Source organism: Bos indicus x Bos taurus, chromosome 3, assembly GCF_003369695.1.
Source record: "Bos indicus x Bos taurus breed Angus x Brahman F1 hybrid chromosome 3, Bos_hybrid_MaternalHap_v2.0, whole genome shotgun sequence".
Classification (NCBI taxonomy): domain Eukaryota; kingdom Metazoa; phylum Chordata; class Mammalia; order Artiodactyla; family Bovidae; genus Bos; species Bos indicus x Bos taurus.
The window spans coordinates 112,093,754-112,121,528 of NC_040078.1; the positions used below are offsets into that span (position 1 = coordinate 112,093,754).

The 27,775-nt window shown below is 47.1% G+C and overlaps 1 protein-coding gene across 4 annotated transcripts in view; it reads left to right on the top strand.

Annotated features, from left to right (window-relative positions):
* The window catches only part of CSMD2 (CUB and Sushi multiple domains 2), a 689,612-nt gene that overhangs the window by 357,527 nt on the left and 304,310 nt on the right, over positions 1 to 27,775 (top strand). For 3 of the 4 annotated variants that reach the window (XM_027537925.1, XM_027537922.1, XM_027537923.1), the window contains exons 7-10: positions 3,997 to 4,074; positions 9,199 to 9,286; positions 9,979 to 10,103; positions 20,187 to 20,308. In XM_027537925.1, coding sequence (XP_027393726.1) covers positions 3,997 to 4,074; positions 9,199 to 9,286; positions 9,979 to 10,103; positions 20,187 to 20,308 — 413 coding nt within the window. The remainder of the gene's footprint in view (positions 1 to 3,996; positions 4,075 to 9,198; positions 9,287 to 9,978; positions 10,104 to 20,186; positions 20,309 to 27,775) is intronic. The other variant, XM_027537924.1, reaches the window with a different exon arrangement.

Below are 27,775 nucleotides of genomic sequence, written 5' to 3' on the forward strand. Positions count from 1 at the left end.
GTTGCTGGGACCAAGGAGCCGGCCCCAGGCTCACTTTCTCTCTGTTTCACCAATGATGACAGAATCCTCTGGAGACCAGTGCTTCAATGTAATGTCATAGGTGATACACTAGTGGGCGCTATAATGAATGACTGTTCAAACAAGACCAAATGCACCCCAGAAATTCTCCAGGTCCTTGCTGTTTGGCCTTTGGGTTTTGATTTGGTCCGTCAGCAGTGGAGACCTAGAGAGAAGGGCACCTTGTTCTCTGATCCTTCACACTAGGTCTGCCCTCGTCTGTCCAGCTAGTTCATTCAGTCAGCCACCACACACTTGGTCAGGCTGAGATAGATTAGCTGTCCATAATTCAGGGTGTACCTGCTTCCCTTGGCTTGTCCCAAAACTGTGACCCCACCATATGGAGGTGGTTTCTGGAGGCTAAGATCCCTGGTGACGTGGATCTTGTCGAGGGGTATCCCCCAGCCAGGTCACTTTCCTGACCCATTCATCAGTTCTGGCGATGGCTTGGGCCACCTGTAGGCGCCACCTCCACAGAGTCTGGGCCAGGGCCAGCTGGGCCTGGACATACTTTTTCTGAGAGGTTGTATTGTTGGTGTGAGGAACCTCTGCCTACAGAGCTGTGGCCCCTGCATTTCCCAAGCTTAGGTGGGAGGCCCACCGACTGTGTGAGTGACACAGCCTCTCAGACCTGGCTCAAATGGGCAGAGGGTCCCAAAGTTTGTATGAGGAGCTCCCTCCAGCTTTTCAGATTCCTCTTCACAGGTTCTTGCCATCACTTTAACAAACTCCATCCTGTGGCGAGTAGTAAGACACACAAGAGGAAGAGTGGAGTTAGTTCCTGATACAAGGTGTGATGGCGTCACTGATGTATCAAGTTAGACAGTCTTTCTTGGAGAGGACCAGTGGGGAGGATGGACATAGGTTGCCCTCTGGGGCCTGGAGGTGGGGAAGGGGCAGGAGCCTCTTTCTCAATGCAACCTGGAGAAGAGAGGAAGAAGGCTCCCCCTTTGACACCCCTCATGTCCACCTGCATCTCAAGCTCCCCCTTCAGCAGCTACAAGGAAAACTACAAGGCAAGCAGTGTTTGCCCTGGGAAAGGCATCCTCAGGGCTCTGGCTCCCTTCTGCTCCCCCTCCTCCAGGGGACACTAGGCCCTGAAACTAAGGGTGTGGGAGGACTGACTTGCCTCCTCCTCCTTCACCAAATGCCCTGAGCCATCTCTGCAGACCTGCCCTGAGACGGGCTGCCCTTTGTTGTAAAGACCCCTCTCCCCACCTCTGCCCGGGGCTGGGACCACTTCTATTCTCCTGTGTGCATGCATGCTAAGTCACTCAGTCGTGTCCGACTCTTTGTGACCCCCATGGACTGTAGCCCACCAGGCTCCTCTGTCCATGGGATTCTCCAGGCAAGAATACTGGAGTGGGTTGCCATGCCCTCCTCCAGGGGATTCCCCACCCAGGAATCAAACCTGTGCCTCCTACATCTCCTGCGTTGGCAGGCGGGTTCTTTACCACTAGCACCACCTGGGGAGCCCCTCCTATTTTCTTAGGGATGTTGAATCAGAGGACATTTTTCCCCTGCTGCACCGTTATTAGCTAGGCTTGAATAATGCATGTTTCCCTGCTAATACGCTCTGTTTGATAATGGACCTACGTTAGTGTTCATTGGAAATTTTCCTGCTGGATACACATGGAGAGTAATGCACATTTATAAAAAGAATTTGAATGCATGTTGAGAAGTGGTGACTCCGTGGTAGTAACTGAATTTTATCAGGCAGTCAGCTTAGACAGCAGCTAGCTGGGATACCAACCTTTGGGGAGCTTTTTAATATACGCAGAGCAGGGATGAGCAGGGGGGTGGGGGCTGCGGGGAGATGGCCCCCTTTGCACACTGATCACTGTGGGCTTTAGTTCCGGTATTGCCATGTTATCTCAGGTGCAGAGTGAATCCCTGAGTCTCCAAGGGCTGAGCTGGGGAGGGGGCAGATGCTGAATAAGGTTGACCATGCCCTTGGGATAACTTTGGGAACATGTCACATAAGAAGATGCTAAGGTCCCACCAAGAGCAAAGCTACCTCCTGGCCATGTGACCCACAGTAAGTCACTTAAGCCACTGTGCACCCCAATTTTATTATTGATCCAGTATGTATAATAAGTACCAGTCAGGGTTGTTAAACACATAAGGACCAAATGAAACGATTATTGAGGGCCCAGTATGGACAAGGTGCTGTTCTAGGCATTGAGGACACAGCAATGAACAAAACGGATAGAAATCTCTGCCTTCGTGGAGCTTACATTGCAACACAGAATGACAAAAACCACTAAGAAAATTATGCATATGATCGAAAGTTAGGGATAAAGTCCCTATCTTTAGGGAAGGGGATAGGGAAAGATGGGTTTGGAGGTATAGTTTTAAGTGAGTGGTCAAAGAAGGCCTCCAGGAGAAAGTAGTGTTTGCTTCAGAGGCTTCAAGGAGAAAAGGGAGCAAGTTATGAAGATATCTGGGGAAGAGCCTTCCAGGGAACTGGCAGGCTGGAGCAAGCAGCTGTTGTATTATTGGAACATCAGAGGGGCGCTTGCAGCTGGAGAAGAGTGATGGAGGTGGAAGATGGGGTCAGAGAGGTCTCAGAGAGGGCCGATTAGTCCAGGCAGGCCCTTTAAAAGACTTTGGCTTTTACTGTAGAAGAGTTGGGTTGTCCCTGAAGAGTTTTGAGCAGAGATGTAATTTGGTCTGACTTCTGTTTTAACAAGATCCCTCTGGATCTCGTGTTGAGAATAGATTAGACGGGGGCAAGCGTGGATGATGGAGGACCATGGCAACAAGAGGAAAAGTCTCAGAGATCTGAACCAGGGAGATAGATGTGCAGACTGCATTGGAGATATATTTGGAAGTTTGCTGATAGATCATGTATGGGCACAAGAGAAAGAGAGGTCAGTGATGCTGATTTAAGTTCTAAGGTCCTCAGTCCAGGGCCTGGTACGTACCAAGTGACAGTTGCAGTTGTTACCACTGCTGGTACCAGTCAGCAGAGCTGAGCCGTCTGGCGGGGGTTGTCTGGGATTCAGCAGAAAACCAAGCCATATAATCAGAGACAGGATAAAGCCCTGGGTAACCAGTAGAATGCCTTGGGTCCACAGGGATACTGAGACCCAAAGGAAATTAATGGATTCAGAGAAATGACCTTTGAAATTGTGGAGTTCTGGCTCTGGGGCTATTTGTGTGCTATTTGGTCAAGTCCTGATGAGCTATGGACTGGACTCAGTATTCTGTCAAAACCAATTCAATCCATCAGGCCACCACCTGTGCCAGAAACCATCCCCAGGGACCTCCCAGGCTCAGCTTCTCCTGTCCACAAGGTTGGCCGGTATGGGCTGAGCTTGGCCAGGCAGATTGGCTCTGCTTCTCATGTTCTCATCCTCCTGGGGCCAGCCACATCTCCTCCCAGTGATGGCTGAGATTCAAGTCAGCACACCTAATCTGTCAGGCACCCTACAAGCCTTTGGACATGTTAAGGCCTCCATAATGACCAAACCCAAAGTCACGGAGTGATGAAATACACTCCACCTCTTTAGCAGGAAGGACTAAAGTCACATTGCAACAGGTGTGGATACGAGAGTGACAACTTGGGGACCTAATCCAATGTAACACCTGGCCAGGGCTGGTTCAGAAATTGGTCAGACTGGATCAGGTGAACAGAGCTACAGAGGGCAGGCTGCAGGGCCTCCCATGTCGATGCTCACTACCAACTTGCTGGTAGATCACCCTGGCTGCCTCCAGGGTGCTATAGAGTGCCAGCCTCTATAGCACCTCTTCCTCCATGTTTGAGACCCTGCTGCACTTGAACCCTACCCTTGGCATATCTCTGCACAGAGAGGCTTCTGACTGTGACCCACCATGGAATGTCCCAAGCTAAGAGAGGGACCATTCTAGAAGGACCTATCCCAAGTCCCAGATGAAAACTTAACCTGATTTTTCTTTCGTTCACCTCTTTTCTAGTCAAGAAGCAAATTGAGTTGAAGTCTCGAGGCGTGAAGCTGATGCCCAGCAAAGACAACAGCCAGAAGACATCTGTGTGTAAGTGTCCGCCTTGCTGAGCCTCTTGCTTGAGGTCAAACCCGCCGGCGCTGCGACCGCGGGGAAGCCAGATGATGCTGCAACCGGTGTTCCTTCAGCCCCTCTGCCCGCAGCCCTGGTCTGCGCATGCGCACACTGACCTCATGGCCAGTGAGCAGCCCTGGGGCCTGCCCTTTGTCTTCTCAAGTTCCTCCTCCCATCCCCTCCCGTCTCTTCTTTCTCCCTCACTTCCCATTCTAACTACAGTCCAGGGAGTCATTACTGCTACATTTCTTTCTTTATTTTTCCTTTTGAATCACTTCCACCTGCTAAAACAATCCTTTTTCTGGCTCCTTGTCTAGGAGTCAGTGAATGCCAGCTGGGATACTGGAGGCTTCAGGGCCCTGATTCCAGCTCCCAAGGCAAGATTGGGAAGGAGAGAGAGGGGAATTCCTAGAACCTTCCACCATGGTCTGTGGACCTGCCTAGGCAAAGCATGGACTAGACGGTGGGGGTCCGGCGTCTTGAGCTGACGGGGCGGTGCTGGGGGCTCTCTGCTTAGACACCGGGTGGATTCTGTCCTTGAGCACGTGTTCCTGCTGTTGGTGTTTGAAAGATCAAAGGGTGAAGTCCAATGCCAGGGAATGGTCTGGAATGTCGTCGCCCCAGAAGAACCCTATCAGAGCCTGTGCTAAGGGGGCTTTTGATCTAGAGCATAGGAAGGTTTTCTGGAAGATTCTGGGCCACTCCAGGAGGCTGGACTTGAAAGCAGAGCAGATTTTTCCAAGAAACACTTCTTTTTCATTCTGGAAGTAGAGATAAGGAGCCTCCCTTGGGCCCTCAGAACCTGGCCTTCTGGTCTACCTCCTCCCTCTCTTTGCCTATTTGTCTCATGCCTTTCTCTCTCTCCCTCACTTTCCACCTCCACTGTCCTCCTTCCTTCCACCTTCCTCTCCCTTCACCCAATCTGCATTCCCCTCTCTTTCTCTCTACTTCTGCTCCCTGCTGAACCCCTCCATTTCTCTTTCACCTCCACATGCTCATTTTTCCCGTGATGCTAGAAGTACTTGCTGGAGAGAGGCGAAGGGCGGCCGTGGGTGGTTCCAGAGCTCCGTGCTTTGGTGGCAGAGAGCAGGGGGAGAGATAGTTTGGTCCCAATGTCCTGACGAAACCGAGCCTGACTGACTTTTCTCTAGTCTTTCAAGTCCTCCAATTGGAGATGGGCACCACTCCTCACCCCTGGATATGAGTGTGTTTGGTCACCCTGCCACAAGGGGACTGGGTGGCAGAGGGCAGACAGGAGGCCCTGCTTCTGTGCTTGACTAGGGGCCTGAGGGGTGGAACAGAGGGTCAGGTCAAGCGTTGGCAGGGAAGACTCGAGACACAGGCTGGACCTGCATAAGCTCTTTCTTTCTTCAGCCACAGAGGACCGGAGGAACCAAGGCAGGCCTTGAGTCCACAGGCAAACTTTAAGGAAATTGCTCTGATGTGGGGAGCAAGTTTTTATTCCAGTTGTGTCCTTGGGTAACTGTGTTACCCCAGGTACTAAACTAGCGCCTTGGTTTCCACATCTGCAAAATGGGGCTGCAAAACTTTACCCTCCTTTCCGCCTAAGGATGCTGTTAGATCTGAGATGGGCCTTCCTGACCCAGGACTTCAGGAGGTCTATGAACTCGCAAGGAAATCACATATGATGTTGTGGGTACATTTGGGGATGGCAGGGAAGGGTCTGTGGTTTTCATTAGTTCTCAGAGGTGCCCAAAACTCCCTCCAAACGATGAAGAAATACTATTTTAATAAAATAATGCAAAAGCTCTTTAAAAAAAAATACTATTCTCAACAAGGTACTGCTTTCCTTTCTGAGATTCTCTCAGAGAGGGATGGGTGTGTGGCTTGAGTTGCCACGGATGCAGGTCCCCGAGTGTGTGCAGGGCTCTGGCCCTTTGTGTTCTGCCCAGATTCCCTGTGGACAGATGTTCTGAACTTCAGGGGAGGCATGGGCCACACCTACATCTCCTAGCTCCTACTTACTGCCTTCATCGGAGAGTCTGTGGGCACCCTGAACCCCAGCCGCTGGTTCTCACCACCACGCGTCTGCACCTTCCTTCCCTTTTGGTGGGAGGCATTGTCTTTCTGAGTGTGTTGTGGCTTCTTCCTCATCATAGAGACCGGGGCACAGACCACCTTCCCATCTTTTCTCTCTGTAGCCCAGAACAAATTCATGCTACAAGAACTAGGAGCTGGTTTTCAGTAGGCAGGAGAGGCTGAAACTCAGGAAAGGGGGAGAAAGCTTTTTGCCTCTGTAATTTGGACAGTAAACTGGTGGCTGGGATTTGGGTTTGCTTGTTTCTGGGGAGCCTTGAAGGCTCATGTAGGGACGCTGTCACCTGCTCAGTCCTCCCAGAAAGAGAGCGAGCACTGGTTGGGGGCGAGGGTGCAGTGGGAAAGGAGGGCCCTGATCACAGCTGGGCTCACAACTTCCCGCACGGCACCTGAGCCTTATTTCGGGCTGGCTGATTAAAGGGGTTGCAGGGGGGTTTGCTTCACATGTCAGGGGTTGTGGTGTTATGGGTGGGCTTCACTGTGACCTCGGCTCTACCGTCCAGCCACATCCTCATCTGTCAGCCTCAGCTCTGCTCGCTGAGTGGTGTCAGTACTGAACGAGAGGGCGTGAGAAGGAGGCAAGAACCTGTAGTGCATTTGGAATGTGCTGGAAGGTAGAGTGTGATTCCTAGGCAGCAGGGACTTTGGGAGGAGAGTGACTGGTGTGCAGGGTGGAGGAGACAGGGCCTAAAGAATGTGGGCACTTAGCTCAGAAGCCCTCAGGAGGGATGGATAGGTGGTGAGGCCAGCTTGCCAGCAGATGAAACAGCAAGTACCGCTCAGGGCTCCCCTGTCTCTCCTGCCCCCTGGGGATCCAAGATCCTTTCTCTTGGCTTTCCCCTAATTGCAAAACAGGAGACTCCAGGAGGCAGGGGCTTGCTCAGCTTTTGGAGATGACACTTCCATGGTATTAGCCCAGCCTGAAGGGTCCTGGTCTGAGGGGATGGTGATGCAGCTCAGCTGAGGATGTAAAAGCTTTGGAAGTAGAGGTTTGGTGGGGAAGGGGATGGGAGCAGGGGTCAAGCATCCAGTGGGAGTGACTGGCTTTAACCTGGCAGTGTGGAATGTTGGAGAAAAGGAGGCTGCCCAGGAGGCCTTGTGCTCATCACCCACAACCAGGAAGGTATCCGGTTTCTGGCTTGAGCAGTCTGTCTAGTCGCCAAGGTTACCTTGACCAGCCATGCCCTGGGCTACCTGGAGATTTGAACAGGTTTCTAACTGTAAAAATGAGCTTCAAAATCAGGCCTGAAATGAAATTAAATGAGTCAGAAGTGGAACTCCCCCTGCCCCACTTCCATCACTCATGTGCCTCCTCACAGGTTCCCAGGCCAGGAAGTCCCCTGGCCCCTCTCCCCATGCCCCACTCTGCCATGAGCCCTGGTGACTCTTTGCCACAAATGTTCCCATCACTTCATAATCCTCTATCAGGTTCTTGCTGTCCTTTACCTGAACAAACACAAAACTTCCTAATTCATTTTTCAGTAACTGCCCTCCTCCTGAGCAACCCAGTTCTTACAATGCCCTTCTCCACTCAGGTCTCTTCCCATCTTCTTTAGGATCAGACTCAAGTTCCTTCAAAGTCTGACCTCTGTAACCTCACTTTCACTCTTCCAGGCCATTCACTACCCTCCCTCCTTTTCTGGCACACCGAACAACTTGTGATTCTGTTTCCATGTCTCCACCTTGCTCCCCAAGCCCATTTGTTTGCCTGAAATGCCATTTCTTTGTTAGCATGTATCTAAATTCTACTATCTCAGAAGATCCATGTTAAATGTCACCTCCTCCAGGCAGCCTTCCATGCTTCTCTCAGGAATATGAGGTAGGTCCTCTCTCTGAACTTCCTTGTAGCTGCATCTTTCATTGCCTCCCCACTGTGGTTCCGTAGTTTCTTTCCATAGTTCGTATCTTCACTGGATTTGGAACTCCTTGAAGACAGTGAAGTGATCATATCTGATATCTGACATTGACATCTCCCACCATATCCAAGAAGGGTCTTGTATACAGTAGGAGCTCACTGAATGTTTCTTGTGTACCATGTGCAGGAGTGAGCGGGTGAGTGAGTGATGGAGCACATTGCTCATATGATGGGATATTGAGTGGGTGGGAGGATAATGGACCAACTCAGAGAGCATTGCTCCAGACTCCCCATCACCCTAGAGGGGGTTGTGTTGATCGTGGGGTTGGTGAGGGCTTGATTGGAACTCCAGTTCCTGGTCATTGTCAAGGCCAGGACTCCAGAGGTGCAAGGGAGTTCTCATCTCGCAGCATCTCAAGAACAGTGAACTGCAGGGGCCTGAGAGTTTCCACCTTCTCCACTGGAGACAGGAGAAAACTGATTTTTGTATGCATCCGCCGCCTTTGACCAAGCTTCTCCTTTAGCCTAGAGGACGCACACGTTGGCAACCGTGAGGGCATCGCAGTGCCTGCCAGAACCGCCGCAGGTGCGACCTCAGTGCTCTGGGTCGGGAATGCTCTGGTTACCACTTTGTGTTAAGAACTGTCTGGTGGGAAGAGGTTTCTCAACAGGTTTCTCTCCCGTGTTTTAGCTCAAGTCTCTGCTTTGAACTTCAGACTGCAGCTTTCTCTTACATTCTTTGCCGTTTCTGACCACGCATCCACCTTTTATTTAACTTTCTTTGAGTCATTTCTCCATTGGGGGCAAGGTTGGGGGACTCATCTCATCTAGAGTCGCCATCAGCAGGTTGGAAGGATGGGGGAGGTCACCGGGGGCTGTGGACTGTCCACCTCTGGTCGCTGGTCTGGGGCAAGGGGATGGGGTGGTTGTTGGGTTGGGGTGCCTCTGAGCCCACATGCTCTTGATGAATTTCACCTGGACTTGGCTCCCAAAGGAATTTGTCAAAAGCAGCTCCCCATCTGCACACTCAGGAAACCCGAGCCCTGTAGATCCCAGCAGCCCCACAGGCCCGAGCAGAGCCAGCCCTACTGCTGTCTCTGCATCCACCTCCCATCCTGAGACACGGCCCCAGCAGGTGCCTTCCTGTGATTACCCATCTCTGTATGTGCTGTTTTTTTGCCTTGTAGTAACTCAGGTTGGTGTGTCCCAAGGGCATAATATGTGTCCAGACCCTGGCATACCTGAAAGGGGCAAAAGACTAGGCTCGGATTTCAGGTAAGATCTGTTTGGAAACATTCTCATTGTAGAAAGGGGGGTGGATGGCCTGGCTCGGGGGTCAGACAGGAGCTGGCCTTCCTGGAGGTGGACTAGCGAGGACCATGTGGATAGGCTCACTTCCTGGAGAAGAGCTTTGACCTTTAACATTCTCTCTTGTCCAGTCTTGGGAATACTGCCGCACCTTCAGGGAGAGGGTTGGGCTGTAGACTGCCAGTGTCACTGGGCAGACCTATACCCAGGGTACGAAGGGCCACCATCATCAGTAATGATGTGCCAGCAGGCAGCTCACACCGCCAATCATCTCAGAGACCCTAGGGCGCTGAGATGGTACCTTTTGTAAAGTTTCTAACTAACAACGCATCTTCTCATAATCGTCCAGTTTCGTGAAAATTTCTGGGTGTCATCCACCCACGCCTAGCTGTCCTAATTGATGTTTATCTCAGAGGACTGCTGTTTTGCTCACAAAGTCACCTTTTAACTCAATCCTAAAAGCAAATGGTCCAAAAAAAGAGAGATGAAGAGCAGGTGTTCCTTCTAATGAAGGTTTTAAGTGATAAACGGTGGAGCAGAGATTAAGGGCCAGGAGAGAAATAAAGTTTGGCGTGGTGCTCTTTATGGAACTAGGAAGGATTCAGGGATGGGCCTGGGAGGCCTAGGGGTGGGGCTCACGGACATGCCTTGTCTCCCAGGTTAGGATCCAGTGTCCAGTTCACCTGCAACGAGGGCTATGACCTGCAAGGGTCCAAGCGCATCACCTGTATGAAAGTCAGCGACATGTTTGCAGCCTGGAGCGACCACAGGCCGGTCTGCCGAGGTAAGCAGGTCCCTGGAAAGGGAGGCTGGCCAACAAACCAGGCGGGGCGTGGGAGATGGAGCCCAGCTCCTGATACCAGGGTCCTGGCTGTCATCTGGACTGGCTTAACTCCCTCTCGCTGCTCTCCAGGACCAGGTTCTGCACCCATTGACCAATGAGAGCAACACATTTATTTAGCACCTCCTTTGTACCCTAACGGAGAAGGCAATGGCACCCCACTCCAGTACTCCTGCCTGGAAAATCCCATGGACGGAGAGCCTGGTAGGCTGCAGTCCATGGGGTTGCTACGAGCCGGACACGACTGAGCGACTTCACTTTCACGTTTCACTTTCATGCACTGGAGAAGGAAGTGGCAACCCACTCCAGTGTTCTTGCCTGGAGAATCCCAGGGATGGGGAAGCCTGGTGGGCTGCTGTCTATGGGGTCTATACAGAGTCGGACACGACTGAAGTGACTTAGCAGTTGTACCCTATAGGCCTATAGAGGAGCAGGAGATACAGAGATGGGGGAGACAGGCGTGGTTCCTGCCTCGCCTGGACCTAACAGTCTAGGCAGTCATGCATGAGCAGGCTCCTGGCCCACTGTGCCAAGACATTACAGCTACACTAGATGCGAAGGGAAGTCAGCGTGTATCATGTCATCTGGAATCCCTCCATTAGAGCACATAGCCATCCTGAACCTCTCTTTCAGTGCCTTTGTTTCTTTTCACATACTCAGCAATAAGCAGACCTTTCACCTCTGAAAGAATCCTCCGATCTCTGCAGGAGTAACACGCACCAGGGCCTCACGCTGCTCTCTGTGGGATCCTTCAAGCCCCACACCTGAACATCTTGTTCTCAAGGGTCTTGCCGTCCCAGGAATTGCAAGCACCAAAACTGGGCTGGCTAAGTCCCCCTCCCCAACATGATCTTAAAATAGCAGGCCTGAGTGTATTTCTTCTTTGGGGCAGGACAGCAGCTGCTTCTAGGGTAGAGAAGCCCCTGGCCTCCTCCCCCAGGGCTCCACTAGACAGCTTTTCTTTTCCCACGCTGCATGCATCTCTCTTATTCATTGTTTGCACACATGACCAGGACTCAGGGGTTCTGGGTGCAGGTGTAAGGAATCACTCTAGAGTTTGTGAACACGGACAACAGTTGCTCCTTTGTATACCCCCTTGGAAGAGAAAGTGTGCTGCCTGCTCAAACTGCATTCCTAATCCTTCCAGTTGAAGGAGATCCTTTGCCTCTCTCCAGGCACATGCATGAAAATGAAATCCATGCAGGGTAAGATGGGGTCTGGGATGAGAACTTAGATCACTGCTACCCTGAGCAATGGGCAAGTTGGAGCTGAGACCCACTCTTTTTTTTTTTTGCTGTGTTGATAACAAGCTCTGGAAGCAGGTCATGAAAATCTCTCAAATAAGCCTTAGATGTATTCGTGGTCACTCAGCTTTGGGGTTGCTGTGATCCGCAGTTAATAGTGTGCCTTGCACCCTGACTGGTTTTAGTTATTTCAAAAATTCCACCTAGCTAATTTTTTTTCTAAAAACTCAAACCAAAGAAGAGTTCTTGGTTATTGCTCTCAGCTTTGCCACCAGCTGGCCACAGGCAGTTCAGCAAAGCCCCTATTTTCCCTGGGCTTATTTTTTTTCACTTGTAAATGTAGCTCATGGCTCCTACCTGACCCATCTTGTACTAAGGTGAAGATCAAATGGAGCTGTGGGTATGGAAACACTTTATGAATTGGGAAGTACTGGACAAGAAAATAGATATCCTTGTGCTCGAGCAATGCCTCTGTAGGGCAAGGACATCTGTTTTGTTCACTGCCTGGGATAGGACTGGGCACACAGTAGGTGCTCAGCAGCATGTGTTGAATGGATGCTTGAATAAATTTGAATAGCACAACACTCCATTTCCAGGGAACCGAGACACCCGCTGAGTAGACAGGCACAGAATCATCAAGTCTGAGGATCAAGGGACGCTTTGCCAGTCGGTCATTTCCAAATTCCTTTTGAGGAGCCAGAACAGCAATGCCTTCAGGCGGTGGTGGTATCTGATCTCTCCCCAGGACCTTTTCACTGGAGGCAGGTTGTTCTCTTAGCAATGCTGGGTGTTTACACCCAGAAGCCCAGGGTGGGGGAGGGCTGGTGTTTCAGAAGAAAGTTCACAGTCGAGTAACATGCTCATCTTTTTCTCCAGATGTGTTGTGTGTCCCAGTCAAGCCCCTCCAGTGATTTTGACCCACTGGATTCTGCATTCCCTGCCACATTATTGACTAAGCATCAGGCCGAGCTTTTTCACATCCATTCCCATCCCATCCTCTATCCCTGGGAAGTGCGGGGAAATCCCGGAAAACAAAGCCCTACAGAATTGGGTGCAAATCCAGTCATCACCATTGTTTAACTGGGTGTCCTTGGGCCCATCTCTTCACCTCTCTGAATCTCTTTTCTTTGGCTAAAAGGCAGTGACTAATGGAAGCATATACACTAACATATGTAAAATAGATAGCCAATGGAAATTTGCTATATGACTCGGGGAACTCAATCCAGGGCTCTGTAACAATCTGGAAGGGTGGGAAAGGGTGGGAGGTGGGAGGGAGGTTCAAGAGGAAGGGGGCATATGTACACCTATGGCTAACTCATGTTGATGTGTGGCAGAAACCAAACCAATGTTGTAAAGCAATTATCCTCCAATTAAAGATAAAATTAGAAAAATAAATAAAAGGCAGTGATTATAGAGCGCTGCTTTACAGCATTACTGTGGCAGTGGACATGCAAGACCTAATTTAGAAGTGAACCCAGCGGGTCTGTGAGTCTGTGTGCACGCGTGTTTAGTTTTTGTTTTGGGGTATAGCTTCCCCATGCCTTGGAGTGCACCCGCAGCCTCTCGCGGCCCCAGCTCTCTTATGGGTCCCAGATCTCTCACTGTCCTGTCCAGTCACACACCTTGGGAGGCAACCGGACTTTGAAAGTGAAAGTGAAGGCGAAAGTCGCTCAGTCGTGTCTGACTCTGCGACCCCATGAATCGAAAGTCACTTGGTTGTGTCCAACTCTTTGCGACCCCATGGACTATTCAGTCCATGGAATTCTCCAGGCCAGAATACTGGAGTGGGTCGCCGTTCCCTTCTCCAGGGGATTTTCCCAACCCAGGGATCGAATCCAGCTCTCCCGCATTGCAGGTGCGTTCTTTACCATCTGAGCCACGAAGGAAGCCCACAGCATTGGGCTTTGACTTAGAGCCCTACTCTGCCACCTGTTAGCTTGCTGACTCTGGGCAGGTTTCTACATGTCTTGAAGCCACAGGGCCCTCATTTGGGAACTGGGGAAACAAAACCTCCGTTGCCTAGAGCTTGCGAGATTTAAATAAGCCATTTTACAGAAAGTAACCAGCGCCAGCTGTAGTGGAGAGGGGCTCCTAGAGCACCTTCACCTTCCTGTCACTTTCTCCTTCTTTCTTTCCTTCCCAAGGTCATTGTGAGGGAGGAAGAAAGCAGCAGAGGTTCCTAAGTTTGGACTTGGATAATCTGTCCTGGTCTTTCCTGAAAACCAAAGGCTGAGATAGATCTTAAATTCAGGGGTCCTTTACTTTTGGCAGTTTTGAACGTTTTTCTTTTAAAATCTCTTATTTTTAACTAGTCACAACTACTTTAGCTCAGTTGGTAAAGAATCTGCCTGCAATGCAGGAGACCCCAGTTCAATTCCTGGGTCAGGAAGATCTGCTGGAGAAGGGATAGGCTACCCACTCCAGTATTCTTGGACTTCCCTTGTGGGATCGCAAAGAGTTGGACATGACTGAGCAACTTTGACTTTCACTACTCTACAGTGATTTTTTTTTAATGGAGAGTTTAAGTGAAGCCCACTTTAAAAATAGAAAGGGACAAGACTCAGAATTCCATGATAGCTCCACTAATAAGCAGGTTACCAAAAGACCACAGTCTGAAAAGGATTCACCACCACACATAGTGATATTATTTTTCGTCTAATGCATTTAAAATATGATTTGATTTTAAACATTCATTTTCCACACAATTAATTCTACTAAAACATGGGGCTCGGCAAATGATAGGTTCTCAGCAAATGTTTGCGGACAACCTGAATGAATCAGTGATTGAAATGAATGAACAATGTGGAACTGTGCCCTCATTTTGGAATTTGAAATTAAGAATTCACAGGCCTTGTTTTTTTCTTGCCCTCTGACCAGAAGCAATAAGCTTCTCAGTTGACTACTAGAAAATTTTGATCATCCAAAGGAGATTGAGGACAACATGAAATGATGTTATACCGTTATACTAATTCAGTTCAGGCCCAGAGACAGGTATTATAATATAGGGCTTGTCAAACTTATTTTACATATGGGACCCAGTATTTTATTGATTTCTTTAACTTTTTACTTTATGTTGGAGTATAGCCAATTAGCAATGTTGTGATTGTTTCAGGTGGACAGTGAAGGGACTCAGCCACATATATACATGTATCCATTTCCCCCCAAACTCCCCTCCCATCCAGGCTGCCATGTAAGATTGAGCAGAGTTCCCTGTGCTATACAGTAGGTCCTTGTTGGTTATCCATTTTAAATAGAGCAGTGTGTACACGTAGAATTAAGTGTATGAAAATCACAGGTGATCATCTTTCTTCTTGGATCAGCTTCCTGGGCTTCCCCTTGAAACGTCAATGTTGTTCAGAATTCTTTCTTCATCCCCCTCCCCTCCTCTCTCTTCCCCCCTTCCTTCTCCCCTCCCACATGTTACCCCTCCTCTGTCATTATTCTCTGCTGGGTGATATACTGACTGCACTAGAATACATGTCCCATTATTCCCTGAGTCCCTGACCCATACATATATGCTAATGTTTAAAAATTCCATTTATTAAGCTATTTATACTTGTATGAAGCAGTACAATCAGCATTTTTCATAATTTCTTTACAAGGAAAGAGACGATATACATATTTTATGTTTAGTTCAAGCTTGGAATGGTCTGCCAGCTTGCCCAAGGACACAAAGCTAATCTTCTGAACTGGAATTCCACTGCTGACCAAAGGCCCATACTTCTACTTGAAAAATGTACCTTGACACCAATTCAGAGTCAACACACTAGATGGAATCGCATAGAACAATGGCCCTACACACACTTTTTGGTAACCTTTATTTTGATCTCAGAGACTTTCCTGTAGCTCAAATGGAGCTGCCTGCCATGCAGGAGACCAGGATTCAATCCCTGGATCAGGAAGATCTTCTGGATAAGGAAATGGCAATCCTCTCTAATATTCTTGCCTGTAGAATCCCATGGACATAGAAGCCTGGCGGGCTACAGTCTGTGGGGTCACAAAGAGTCGGACACAACTGAGCAACTAACACACATTTTGATCTCATTGTGAACTCACAGAAAATTTGCAGAAAAACTATGCAAAATATTGTATATTCTTTGCACAGATTTAAACAACTACTTTTAGGGAGTTATTGGATAAGATGAATCAGTCAGAGTACTGGAGAAGAGCCAGAGGCATCATGGGAGCCAATGAATGTAAGTTTCACAGAGAGAGAAGAGTCAGTAGGGTCAGACACTTTAGAAAGGCAGCCCCTGGGGTTAAGTGGCTCAACTAAGTGGTGGGTGCTTGAAGTTGCCCCGTAAGCAACTGTCAAGGAAGCAGGACAAAGCCAAGGGAGAAGACCGACTTGAACCAAAGCTTCCATGACAGTGGCAAATCATGGATCTATCTGTGGTGGTTCTCCTGCAGCCCCATGGCACCCAGGATTAGGAATAAAGATGGACAATAGAATTCATCAAAGGCAGACAGGAGAGTGTGATGGGAGGTGCTGGAGAGGGTCTTGCTGTCCAGACTCAGTAGTGAGAGAAGGGTCAGGAGGGGCTGGAGAGATGGGGAGAAATGAGGGAGCCAGGAGTCTGGAGAGACAAAGGATTTAGGACACCAGGGGGTGCATTGAGACCAAGGTTACTCTGCTGGATGAGTAAGCAGCAGGAGAAGGAACCAGGTGATGGAGTTTAAGATCTCACAGATGGATTCTCCTGGGTCCCAGAACAGCAGGCTCCGGATATGGTAGGAACGTGGTTGATCTTCTGCAGGAGCACCTGATCTCAGGAGGAGGAGCTGACCTCTGAAAAGTGAAGGAACCTTTCTTCCATTGGAACCAAAAGGAAGAAGAGAACACAAGCAGATGGGATTGCAGCCTTGAGGGATGAGAGACAGGGCGCACCTACCACATGTTCTCTGTTTCACCCACAAAAACTGAAGCAAGGTCATCACTTGAGTGTAAGGGAGGTGAGGGGAAGGGCGAGAGGTCAAAGGGACATGCAAGAGGCATGGAAGGGCTTTGAACAGAGTAGGAGAGTGAGCTAAAGGGCAGAGTTGCTGGACAATATCCACAACTCTCTGAGGTGAGCGATCATGAATTTATAGTGACAACTTCCTACTCAGGTGACTTTTCTCCAGCAAAGCTTGACCGCGTTGGGGAAGGGCTGGAGGATGTAGGTGGAGAGTTTCATCCACAATTGATGTCTTCCGGGCAACCATTTAAAGGACTTAGGTGGATTTGCAAGAAAATGATCCTAACAGTGGGTCATGAGATCCACGTTGGGAAGAAAAGACAGGGAGCTGATGGTGGAAAGTTGGTGTCAGTGGAGTGAGATACAGATGAAGGTCAAAGAAAACGTCCTCCAGGGGATTAGCGGTTGTTTGTGGAAAGGAACACCAGAGGGAGGAGAAAACTCTCCATTGCCGAGTGCTGCAGAGGAAGTGGTGCACCTGCGAGGGGAAGACGGGCTGCAATCCAGGCAGGAGTTAAAGCAGGTGGTCCTTAAAGACATTACAGCTACAACTCAGAGTTTGTTTGCCCTGGGATTGGTAGTCAGGAGGTGGTTCTAGAGAGAATTCTGTGGAAAGGATGAGGAGGAAGGTCAATAGTAGGAGAAGTGAGTGAAGCCAGCATGGAGCAGGGTGGGAATAAGGTTTGGGGAGAAGATAAAAGACCAGAGGCACTTGCATCTAGAGCAGTTTTCTTTTTGGTACCAAGCTGTTTTGATGCCAGCAATGGCTGTGGGTCTAAAGTATTCTTCCTAAAGTCCCCTGGAACACTGCCCCTGCTATATGGTATATGATGTTCAGAGAAACAATGGAACTGGCCACAGAGCTTGGGCTTGGAAGGTCCTGAAAAACCTCCTGAAAGTTATCCAGCAGGGCATTTATTTGATGGGAAAAGGCAAATACAGAAGCATAAGCTGGTGTCTATTCATTTATTCAGTCACTGTCTGAGCATCTACAATTTCGCCAGCCCGTGTAGGCTGCAACAATGAACTATCCATCTGTTGGTGGGATCCCAGGGGCTGGCTGCTCAGAGGGAAGTCTGTCTGTCCGCAGACCTCCCAACCTTACCCAGACAACAGAGGAGAAAAGAAACTGATTCTTCATCCCAAATCTATTTTTAGGAGCTCCATGCTAACTAGCTGCCGAGTATAATATTTTAATTAAACCCCTCTAAACCCTTAAAGTGGTAAATGGCTTTTTGACCTCTTCTCCCTAATTACCTTCACCACGTTTCAACAAACTGCAAATACCACCTAATTTTTGGAAACAAGTGCAAGATAAATTAAGTCTGAAGCTGAGGGCTTTTGGCAGCGAAACCTGAATCTCTGGAAGAGGTGTAATGTGGTACCAGTAGAGGCTTGTAAGGATCTCCTGCAGGGCTAGCATTCTGACACCTCAGGCCCGCTTTGCAATGGTGGGCTAGCATTAGAGTTTTGATTTTGATTATCTTGTTCTAATTTGTTTAGTAATGATGTCAGTCTCAAATGTGGTTGTGGGGGGAAAAATGCTATAAAGAAACTTCACAAAAGGTAGAATAAAAGATCCTTGGCCTTGGGAAATCTTGGAGATAGTGAGATGAAACGAACATGGCATCTGAGTCCACCATCCCAGCTTCCCTTTGTTAAATATTGACAAGGTCCCAGGTCCTGGGTGAGCCTTCATATCCAAGATCTCATAGAATTTCACCCTCATCATGCTTCAGTGGGGCAATATCACTAGTCCCATTTTACAGATGAAGAAATAGAATCAGAGAGGTTTTCTAACTTACCAGGGCTTCTCTGGTGACTCAGATGGTAAAGAATCTGCCTGTAATGCTGGAGACCTGGGTTTGATCCCTGGATCAGGAAGGTCCCCTGGAGAAGGGAATTGCTCCCTACTCCAGTGTTCTTGCCTGGAGAATTCCATGGACATAGGAACCTGGTAGGCTACAGTCCACGGGGTCGCGAAGAGTCAGACACAACAGAGCGACTAACACTTAAATTTTCACTTCAGACTTAACCAACAAAACCCGAAATGCCAAGCCCCAGATGCATAGCCTCCTATCTCCTCACCATGCCGATCTGCCTTTGGTGCAGCTGCATCAAGGCTAGTCGGTGAATGTCAGTGTTTCTCAGGACAGAATTACACAGCAATCAGATGCTCAGGAGAGGAGTAGGGGAGAGGATTCCCCTAGAACTTGGTTCAAACGATATCTGAGCTCAGGATGAAGAAGAATATCCTTCAGGTTCAGGACTAGGATGAGGAACCGGAAGGAACTTCCTCACTGGAGTACATGAGCTCGTAGAACAGAAAGGGCAGTTCTGACCCAGGGTCTCTTGCTGCTGCTGCTTGCTGCTGCTAAGTCGCTTCAGTCGTGTCTGACTTTGTGCGACCCCATAGACGGCAGCCCACCAGGCCCCTCCGTCCATGGGATTTTCCAGGCAAGAGTACTGGAGTGGGGTGCCATTGCCTTCTCCGAGGGTCTGTTGCTAGTAATCCCCTAACAACACTCACTCTGCTCAGTTGTAACCGTTTTCACATCTGTTCTCTCCACTTGCTGGCGGCTCTTTAGAGAAGAGGGAGTGTGCCTTAGACATTTCTCTCTTCCCGCACTCAGCCTGGCCTGTAATAGGCATTCAATATATGTGGGAATGAATGAGCGCAGGAATGAGTGTGTGAAATGAGAAGAGATGAATTACGTCCTGGAACTGGGGAGCTTCCTTTCCAGGCCCTCCTAGGAAGGGTTTCCTGGGGAAGGTTTATCAGGGCCCTGTCCGCACACAGAGAGCAGTTCTAGGATATGCTGTCCCATCAGAGGAAACCAGGTTTGACATCACTTTCATTTTATATACTTAGGCTTGTTGAGTTTGCTCACTATTTCTTTACTGTCAGGCAGTTTACCTACAATTAGGATAAATTGCCATGTGGGCAGCAACAGAACAGGCTCATAGAACTTTTTATTAAAATAGCTGAGTGCTAACATTGAAGAATGAAGGGGCTGGGACTAAAGAACGCGTTTTTAAGGAAGGCAAACACCTAGATACAATGTAGTACCTTAACTGGTATCAATCACGACTTAATCTAATTAGTTTAGAAGCTATTTTAAAGAGCTTAATTAAATTAAGCTGTGATTGATAACACTTTATATCTACTTGAGGAGAGCACTTCTTCTAATTCGCCTTGAATCTCTATGCTTCCAGTCAAAAGCCTATTTCAGGCATATGCTAAGTGTGGGGAAGGGTTGGGAAAGCACTTCACTGTCCCTGAAATCATTCCGGGTGCCTGGCACCAGGCTAAGCCAGGGGCCTTGCAGAGTTCTTGGGCACAGACATTCTGATACCTAGTGGGGGTGGCCTTGACCAGGACACCCTGAGATTCTCCTTCAGCAGACATGAAGGCACCTGGGAGAATGCGGAAAGGTCAGCAGAGCAGGAGCAAAAAGCTTAGCAGGTCAAAAGGTGTCTGGGGTCCACTTAGCTTGTGGTCAAGGTGAGGAGTACTAGCCCACACCCTCTTGGTAGAGATGTGGTGCTGGGTCACAGTGGAGTCCGGACAAGGGGACTTGCTTAGCTGGGCCATTGCCTAGAGAGCGGCAGGTCAGGGAATGAGGGGTCTACCCCTGCCCCCAGTGCTCTGGGAACGTCTCTTGAGCCCACTAGGAGCTGTGGAGGAGGGAAATAGGAAGTAGAAGTTTTATCTGGGATATGATGTACAGACTTCAAGCTCTTCTGGGCCGGGACTGGGAGGTGGGGATGGGGACTGGTCCTCGTCTAAACTAAAATGCTTGTCTTCCGTCTCCTCTCTGCAGCCCGCATGTGTGATGCCCACCTTCGAGGCCCCTCGGGCATCATCACCTCCCCCAATTTCCCCATTCAGTATGACAACAACGCACACTGTGTGTGGATCATCACAGCACTCAACCCCGCCAAGGTAAGGCTCGCAGGGAGCGTGGGTCGTGTCCTGTGGGCAGGACTGGATTGGAGACAGTTGTTCTACCGGGGAATTCAGACCCAGAACTTGGTTCTCATAGATTTTCTGAAGACAATTATTAAAAATTGTTTTTATTAAGTATCAAGTTGATACAAAAGCATACTTGTAAAATATGATATAAAGAACATCAATATAAGACACTACTGTGTAGCCATCTCCCAGCTCGAGGGAAAACAAAAAGCCCCACACATATCTTAGTGATCTGTGTCCCTCGTAACTTCATCCCATTCCCCAATCCTCAGGCCACCATTACCTCCACTGTGTACTTTATTATTCCTTTGCTTTTCTTTATAGTTAGCACATAAGTATGTATCCCTCCAAATGCAATGTTTAGCTTCCCAGTACTTGAACTTCATGGAAATGTAATCATGTTGTATTGATATGTAGTCTTAATCAGCTTTACTCAAAATTAGGTCCTTAAGGTTTTGCTGTATTGCCACGTTTCATTTTGTACTGGTCTGTACATTTTTTTGCATCTTTCTCATTTAGTGTTTTTTCCTGTGAAGTACCCTTTGCTTGCTAATAAATTTGATAAGTATCTTGCCAAGATCCACAAAATAACCTGTTAGAATTTTTAATTATACAAAAAATACAGATAAATTGAAGAAGAACTGGTACCTTTATGATTCCAAGTCTTCCAGTCTCTTAATATGGTATATCTTTCCTTAGAGCTTCTTTAATCACTTTCGATAAACTTGTGTAATTTTTTCATTAAAAACCTTGTACATTTCATAATACATTTATTTCTAGATATTGTAGTTGTTGCTTTTATAAATTGTATCTTTTAAAATGTAGTTTTCTACCTGTTTCTTGCATAGTGGTTAGAAATGCAATTAATTTTTATACGTTACAGCTATCCCATGGTAATTTATCTATGAATTTTTAGCATATTCTACAGAAGACAATCATAATCTGCAAAGAATGATGGTTTTGCTTCGTCCTTTTCAATCTTACACCTTTTCATCAACCTTTTTCCTGCCCCAGTGTTCTACCTAGAATCTCCGGTATAATGTCAAATCACTGTGAGGATGGTAGGCACTTTTGTCTTTGTTCAATGTCAAACAGACTGTTTTACTTCTTCACCATGAAGTATGATGTTTGCTGAAGTCTTTGTTTTAATTTACAGTTCCTTTCTAATCCTAGTTTACTAAAAGCTTATATTGTGAATGGATGTTGACTTTTATTGAGCATCTCTCTACATCTATTGATATAATCATATGATTTTTTTTCCTTTATTCGCCTGTGTGGTGAATTCCACTTTAATTTTTCTGTTGTTAAGCCAACTCTGTATTCCTGGGATAAACCCAATCTGGTCATTTAGTATTAGCATTTTTTAAATATACCTATATTTGAATTGCTAGCATTTTACATAGTCATTTTGCTTCTGTTTTGTTATGTATTACAGATTTAACAAAATAAAATATATTCTATATACATCACACACACACACACACTCTTGCCAGATTTCTATATCAAAATATTGGTAAAATGAAAGTGAAGTCGCTCAGTCGTGTCCAACTCTTTGCAATCCCATGGACTGTAGTCTACCAGGCTACTCTGTCCATGGGATTTTCCAGGCAAGAGTACTGGGGTGGGTTGCCATTCCCTTCTCCAGGGGATCTTCCTGACTCAGGGATCAAACCCAGGTCTCCTGCATTGCAGGCAGACCCTTTACCCTCTGAGCCACCAGGGAAGCCCAAGATATTGCTAGCCTCATAAAATGACTTAGACTTTTTCATCTCTTTCTATCCTACTGCCTGTTTTTAGTGTTTTACAGTTGTGGATATTTTGGTATTTATCCTACTTGATTTCATTAAACTTGAATCTATGGATGACATCTTTCATCAGTTTGGAAAATTTTTTAGCTATTGCTATTTCAACTGTTGTCTCTCCTTTATTCTCTTTTCTGCTTCTGGAAGTCTGACAAAGCATGTTAATGAGTCTCATTCTATCTTCTTTTCTTAACCTCTATCATTTTCTCCCATTCTGTTCAAGAATTCTCAGTTATGTCTAACCTCTGTTAATCATTCTCTGAAGATTCATTTTAATTTCAAATATTAGTATTTTGCATTTATGAAAGCTTATTTAGTTTTTTTGATTGCTTTTGAGTTTATTTTATAGTCTCTGGCTCCTTACATATATTTAAGTCATTTAAATATATTGAGGACATTTATTTTATATTCTGTGTCTCTTAATCTCAGTATATGAAACCTTTGCAAGGTTCACTCTGTTGCCTGCTGTTTCTCACCCCTTGCCCTCAGAATCATGTTTCTTTCTTTGTTGTATAATTTTTGACTGTGTGGTTAGAATCATAAACTGTGGGGGAATTCTTTGAGATTTGGGTAGAAGCTGGTGTATTTGTTACTGCTCTGTGCTTGGGGCCATTAGCAGTCAGCAACCTCTTCAGATTAAATTCTCAGTATGAAGGTTTCAAACCACCCAAGTAATCTGAAGACTGCAAACCCATATGAAAACAGATTTATCATGAGAGAGTCTCAGAGGAAGTTTTCTATTTGCTTTCATTCAGTGTCAAAATCTGAAATAAACGATCAGCCTTCAGATCTACCCAGAGGTTAGCAGAGCTGTATGAGAAGGAAGTAGGCTTATTTCTAGCTCAACCTCACACTAAGGGTGCAACTTTAACCAGTTCAGCCTTGTTCAGGGATGTCATCTGAAAGTTCCCAACCTTGGGGGGCCCTGACCTTTGTCTCCTGCTCCCTCTTCTCCACAAGGCCCTGAAAATCAAAGCTCTACTTCACCAGTTTTAAAAAATGTGCTTCATGCTCCAAATCACTTTTTGCATCTCTACATTCACTGGGGGTTAGACTCTGAGAGCTCTTGCCATCCTAGTCTTCTTGGGCTTCCATAACAAAATATAACAGATGGGGTGGCTCTAACAAGAGACATTTAGTTTCTCACAGTTCTAGAGGCTAGAGGTCCATGATCAAGATGCCAGCAAACTTGGTTTCTGGTGAGATCTACTCCCAGCTCACAGATGACCCCACAGACGGCCTCCTTCTCAGTGTGTCTTCCTGTGTTCTCTGTGCACATGCAGAGAGGAACGTTCTGGCGTCTCCTCCCCTGTTTTGAGGACACCAATCCCACTGGTAGGGCCCCATCCTTTGACTTCTTTTAACCTTAGTCACCTTCCTAAAGGTCCCATCTCTAAATATCATCATATTGAGGGTTTGGGCTTCAACATATGAGTTTTAGGGCAATATAATTCAGTTTATAACACTTATTAACTTGTAAAAAGCTTTCTTTTTCTTTTTAAATTTTACTCAACATTTTAAAACTGTTTGCGCCAAAGTGCTTAGTACCACAATACTTGGAACACTGGACCCAGATTTCCTCTACAAGTCATTTTGCAAATAAAGAATCATATTTTATCAAACCATTTGATGGTGAACCTAGTCAGTGGAGAAGGATGCTTCAGCCACATAGGGGTAGAAATGGAGGCTAACCCAGAAGAAGGACCTTGAAGTTGTTAAGTTGTTAACTAGAGGGCTATATCATGGGCATTGTTAAAGAACTACAGATGCTTATCTATGTTTGCTTTTGAATCTGAAGATGGAGTAGAGGGTGAAGCGTAGGAAAGTCCTGAAAATTTTTTGAGAAACGGTCTGATTAGCCCTCAGAAGACCTAACCTTGGCTGGTGTGTGGAGGTCAATGGCCCCATGTTAGTCACCACCCCACATGCCATGCAATAGGTCACTCCAGCCTGGGTTTCTGAAGCCAGTCCCTCTGAAAGGCACTGCCTCAGAGTTAGGTTATACAGAAGGATGTTCTTCGTGGGATCTTCATGGGTTCTTAGTGGGCTTCAGGTAGTGCTAGGGAAGCCCAGAAAGACTGAAGGGGGTTCCTCACTGACACAACCCAGGAGGAGAGCCAAGAGCATACAATGCAGAAAGGAGATTATAAGTCTAGAAACTCAAAGTCTGAGACTGAAGGGTAGGAGCTGCCTTCCTGCAAACAGCAGAGAAAATGTTTGCAGTGTATTCCTACCACTGTTCAGCAGCCAACAGGAGAGATTCAGTGCATTCAAGGACTGCCTGTCTGGTCACCTTGGGGACATCTCCTTTAGCAAAAATCACAGCCTTTTCACGTTCACAGTATGTTTCATGAGCTTAGCATTTATTCATTCATTGATTGTTGGTATGATCTCTGCCCTTGAGAAACATGCACGCAGGAGAGGAGGATGGGTAGAAACGTGAAGCTAGAGTTCAGACAAGTGCTAATGGAGCTGTGTCCAGAGTGTGATGGGAAAATCTAGAAAAGAGACACTAATGGAAGGCCAGGGAACTTGGCACAAAGGCAGTGACATTTGAACAGGGTCTTGAAGGATGAGGATATCAGAGCAGACACCTGTGCCGAGGCACTGAGGCTTGGGACAGTCTCTTAGAACTGAAAATAACTCAACATGCCTATATCAAGATGAGGCTGGAAAGTCCACAAGATCCAGATCAAGGTGAACCCGCAGGCTTGATATAGAGGCTTAGATTTTATTCTGAAACAGATTTCTAAGAGTAGAAGTGTTAGGCTATTTGTGATAATAGTAATAGCTATCTCTTATTCTATGCCTGTTATATGCCAAGAACTGAACTAGGCCTTCTGTGTAAATGACTTTATTTCATTCTCTTCATAGCACAAATAATTAAGTTTTAAAATACCCATTTGGTGGATGAAAAACCTGAATCATGGACAAGTTAAAGGTTAGGAAACTTGGTCACAGCACATAATCAGTATTTAGTGGCAGCACTGGGCTTTAAAGCCAGTCTTTCTGGGTCCATGGTCCATGAACTTAAGTAGATGTGCTGTGCCATTGGATGGAACATGGTCTCAGAATTGATGGGAGGGGTTGGGACTTGGAGCGCTGGGATAAGCCTTGGGAAGAATGAGGGCCACTCTTTCTTCTGTACCAGAGCAATAGCAGAAAGAATTTTTTAAAGATTACTGTGGCAGCAGTGGAGATATTAGAGAGGGATATTGAAGGGAGTGAGACCAGTTAGGAAGCTGAAGCAGATACCCAAGTAAGAAAAACGGGGTCATCAACCAAGGCTTAGGAAACATGGAGAGGGAGACAGATTTAAGAGAAATCTAGGGAATGAGGGCTTCCCTTGTGGCTCAACTGGTAAAGAATCCACCTGCAATGAGGGAGACCTGGGTTCGATCCCTGGGTTGGAAAGACTCCCCTGGAGAAGGGAAAGGCTACCCACTCCAGTATTCTGGCCTGGAGAATTCCATGGACTATACAGTGCATGGGGTCTCAAAGAGTCAGACATGACTGAGTGACTTTCACACTCATTAGAGAACGAGATGGGACTTGGTGGCTGATGGATATGTGATGGAGGGAAAAGGAGAGGTCTCATTCACCATTGTGTCCCAAGTGACCACCATAGTGTCTGGCATACAGTAGACACTCAGGAAACATTTGTTCAATGACCAAATAGATGAAAACTCCATGTTTTCTCACTTGGACTAATGGGAGGCTTTCAAAGGAAATACAAGAGGAGGAACAAGCTTGGCAGCAGTCGAGAGGGAAACATGGTGCTCTGAAGTGCCTGTGTTTCATCCAATGACATTTGGATACACTGGTTGAAAAGTGAATAAATCTGGGTTCAGGAGAGAGATGTGGGTATCATTGCATCGACACACAATTGGGAACAAGCGTAAGGGATGAACAACACTTCTTGGAAAGAGCAAAGAGATTGAAAAGATTCAGAATGGGTCTGGGAACACAATCCTTACAGATGACTGAGATCCAGTGAAAGAAGCAGAGAAAGAGCCATTGATAGGAGAATCGAGTTGCAAAAGCAAGAGGTTTCCAATCAGGATATGTCTGACAGTGGTGATGCTGAAAAACATCTTGTTGGAAAAGGACTGGAAAGAGACTGTTGGCTTTGGCCTTGGAAGAAGATCTTTCGGCTTTGCTTTGTGGGGCAGCATATTAAAAGGCAGAGACATTACTTTGCCAACAAAGGTCCATCTAGTCAAAGCTATGGTTTTTCCAGTGGTCATGTATGGATGTGAGAGTTGTCCATAAAGGAAGCTGAGCATCGAAGAATTGATGCTTTTGAACTGTGCTGTTGGAGAAGACTCTTGAGAGTCCCTTGGACTCCAAGGAGATCCAACCGGTCAATCCTAAAGGAAATTAGTACTGAATGTTCATTGGAAGGACTGATGCTGAAACTCCAATACTTTGGCCACCTGATGTAAAGAACTGACTCATTGGAAAAGACCATGATGCTGGGAAAGATTGAAGGCAGGAGGAGAAGGGGATGACAGAGGATGAGATGGTTTGATGGCATCACCAATTCAATGGACATGGGTTTGAGTAAGCTCTGGGAGTTGGTGATGGACAGGGAGGCCTGGCATGCAGTCCATGAGGTTGCAAAGAGTTGGACATGACTGAGCGACTGAACTGAACTGAGCAGAAGTGGGTGGGGAGTGCATGGATGGGGAGGGGGTTCTATAGAGGCCAGGCATGTGGACAGCCCTTTGGACAACTTTGTGGTAAAGGGAGGGCAGGAGCAAGGGCACGTGAGGGAGGCTGGGTGAACAGAAGGCTCTGGGCTACTTAGGATGTTTGTTGTTTAGGAGATTGGGATTTTGAGTGCGGTTGTAGACTGAGGGCAAAGCAAGCACAGAGGAAGAGAGTGATGATGTAGGATTAGAGGTTGGGGAGTGAAGGACCTGGAGTCAGTGAGAGGCAAACTGGACTGAGAATGCAGCAGCTCCTTTCACAAGAAGCAGGTGAGGAAAAATACCATCGTGAAAAGGGGCTGAGAGTTTCGCCTGTAGAATATGTGTCTGTAGAAAAGGACATGTGTCTCTTCTAAAAAAATTTTTTTTATTGTGGCAAAAGTCACACGATATAAAACATACTATTTTAATCATATTTGTTTTATTATTATTTAATCATATTGTACAGTTCAATGGCAGAAAGTACATTCACATGATTGTGCATCTGTTACCATCATCCATCTCCCAAATTTTTCACTTTGCTAAACTGAAACTCTAGCCCCATTAAACTCTACATTCCAACTCCCACTCCTCGCCCTCCACGCCTGGCCCCTGACATCTACCCGTGTACTTTCTGATTCTATGAATTTGGCTATTGTAGGCACCCCGCATAAATGGAATCAAGCAGTATTTGTCTGCACCTACTGTATATTAGGATGCATTTTCAAGGTTGACTTAGTACCACACATGTCCCTTTGGTCTCCTTATAATCCGGGAATGGTTACACATCCCTGGCGCCTGAGTGTAAGTGTGGCCATTTCATCTCCTTTGAGCTTGAGAGGGAGCTGGGAATGTTCCAGTGACTGGGGCCTCCAAGGGTGAACAGAAGCCCCAAACAAAGGCCAGCAATGACCTGGCATGGGAATGGCCAAGAACCTATGTCA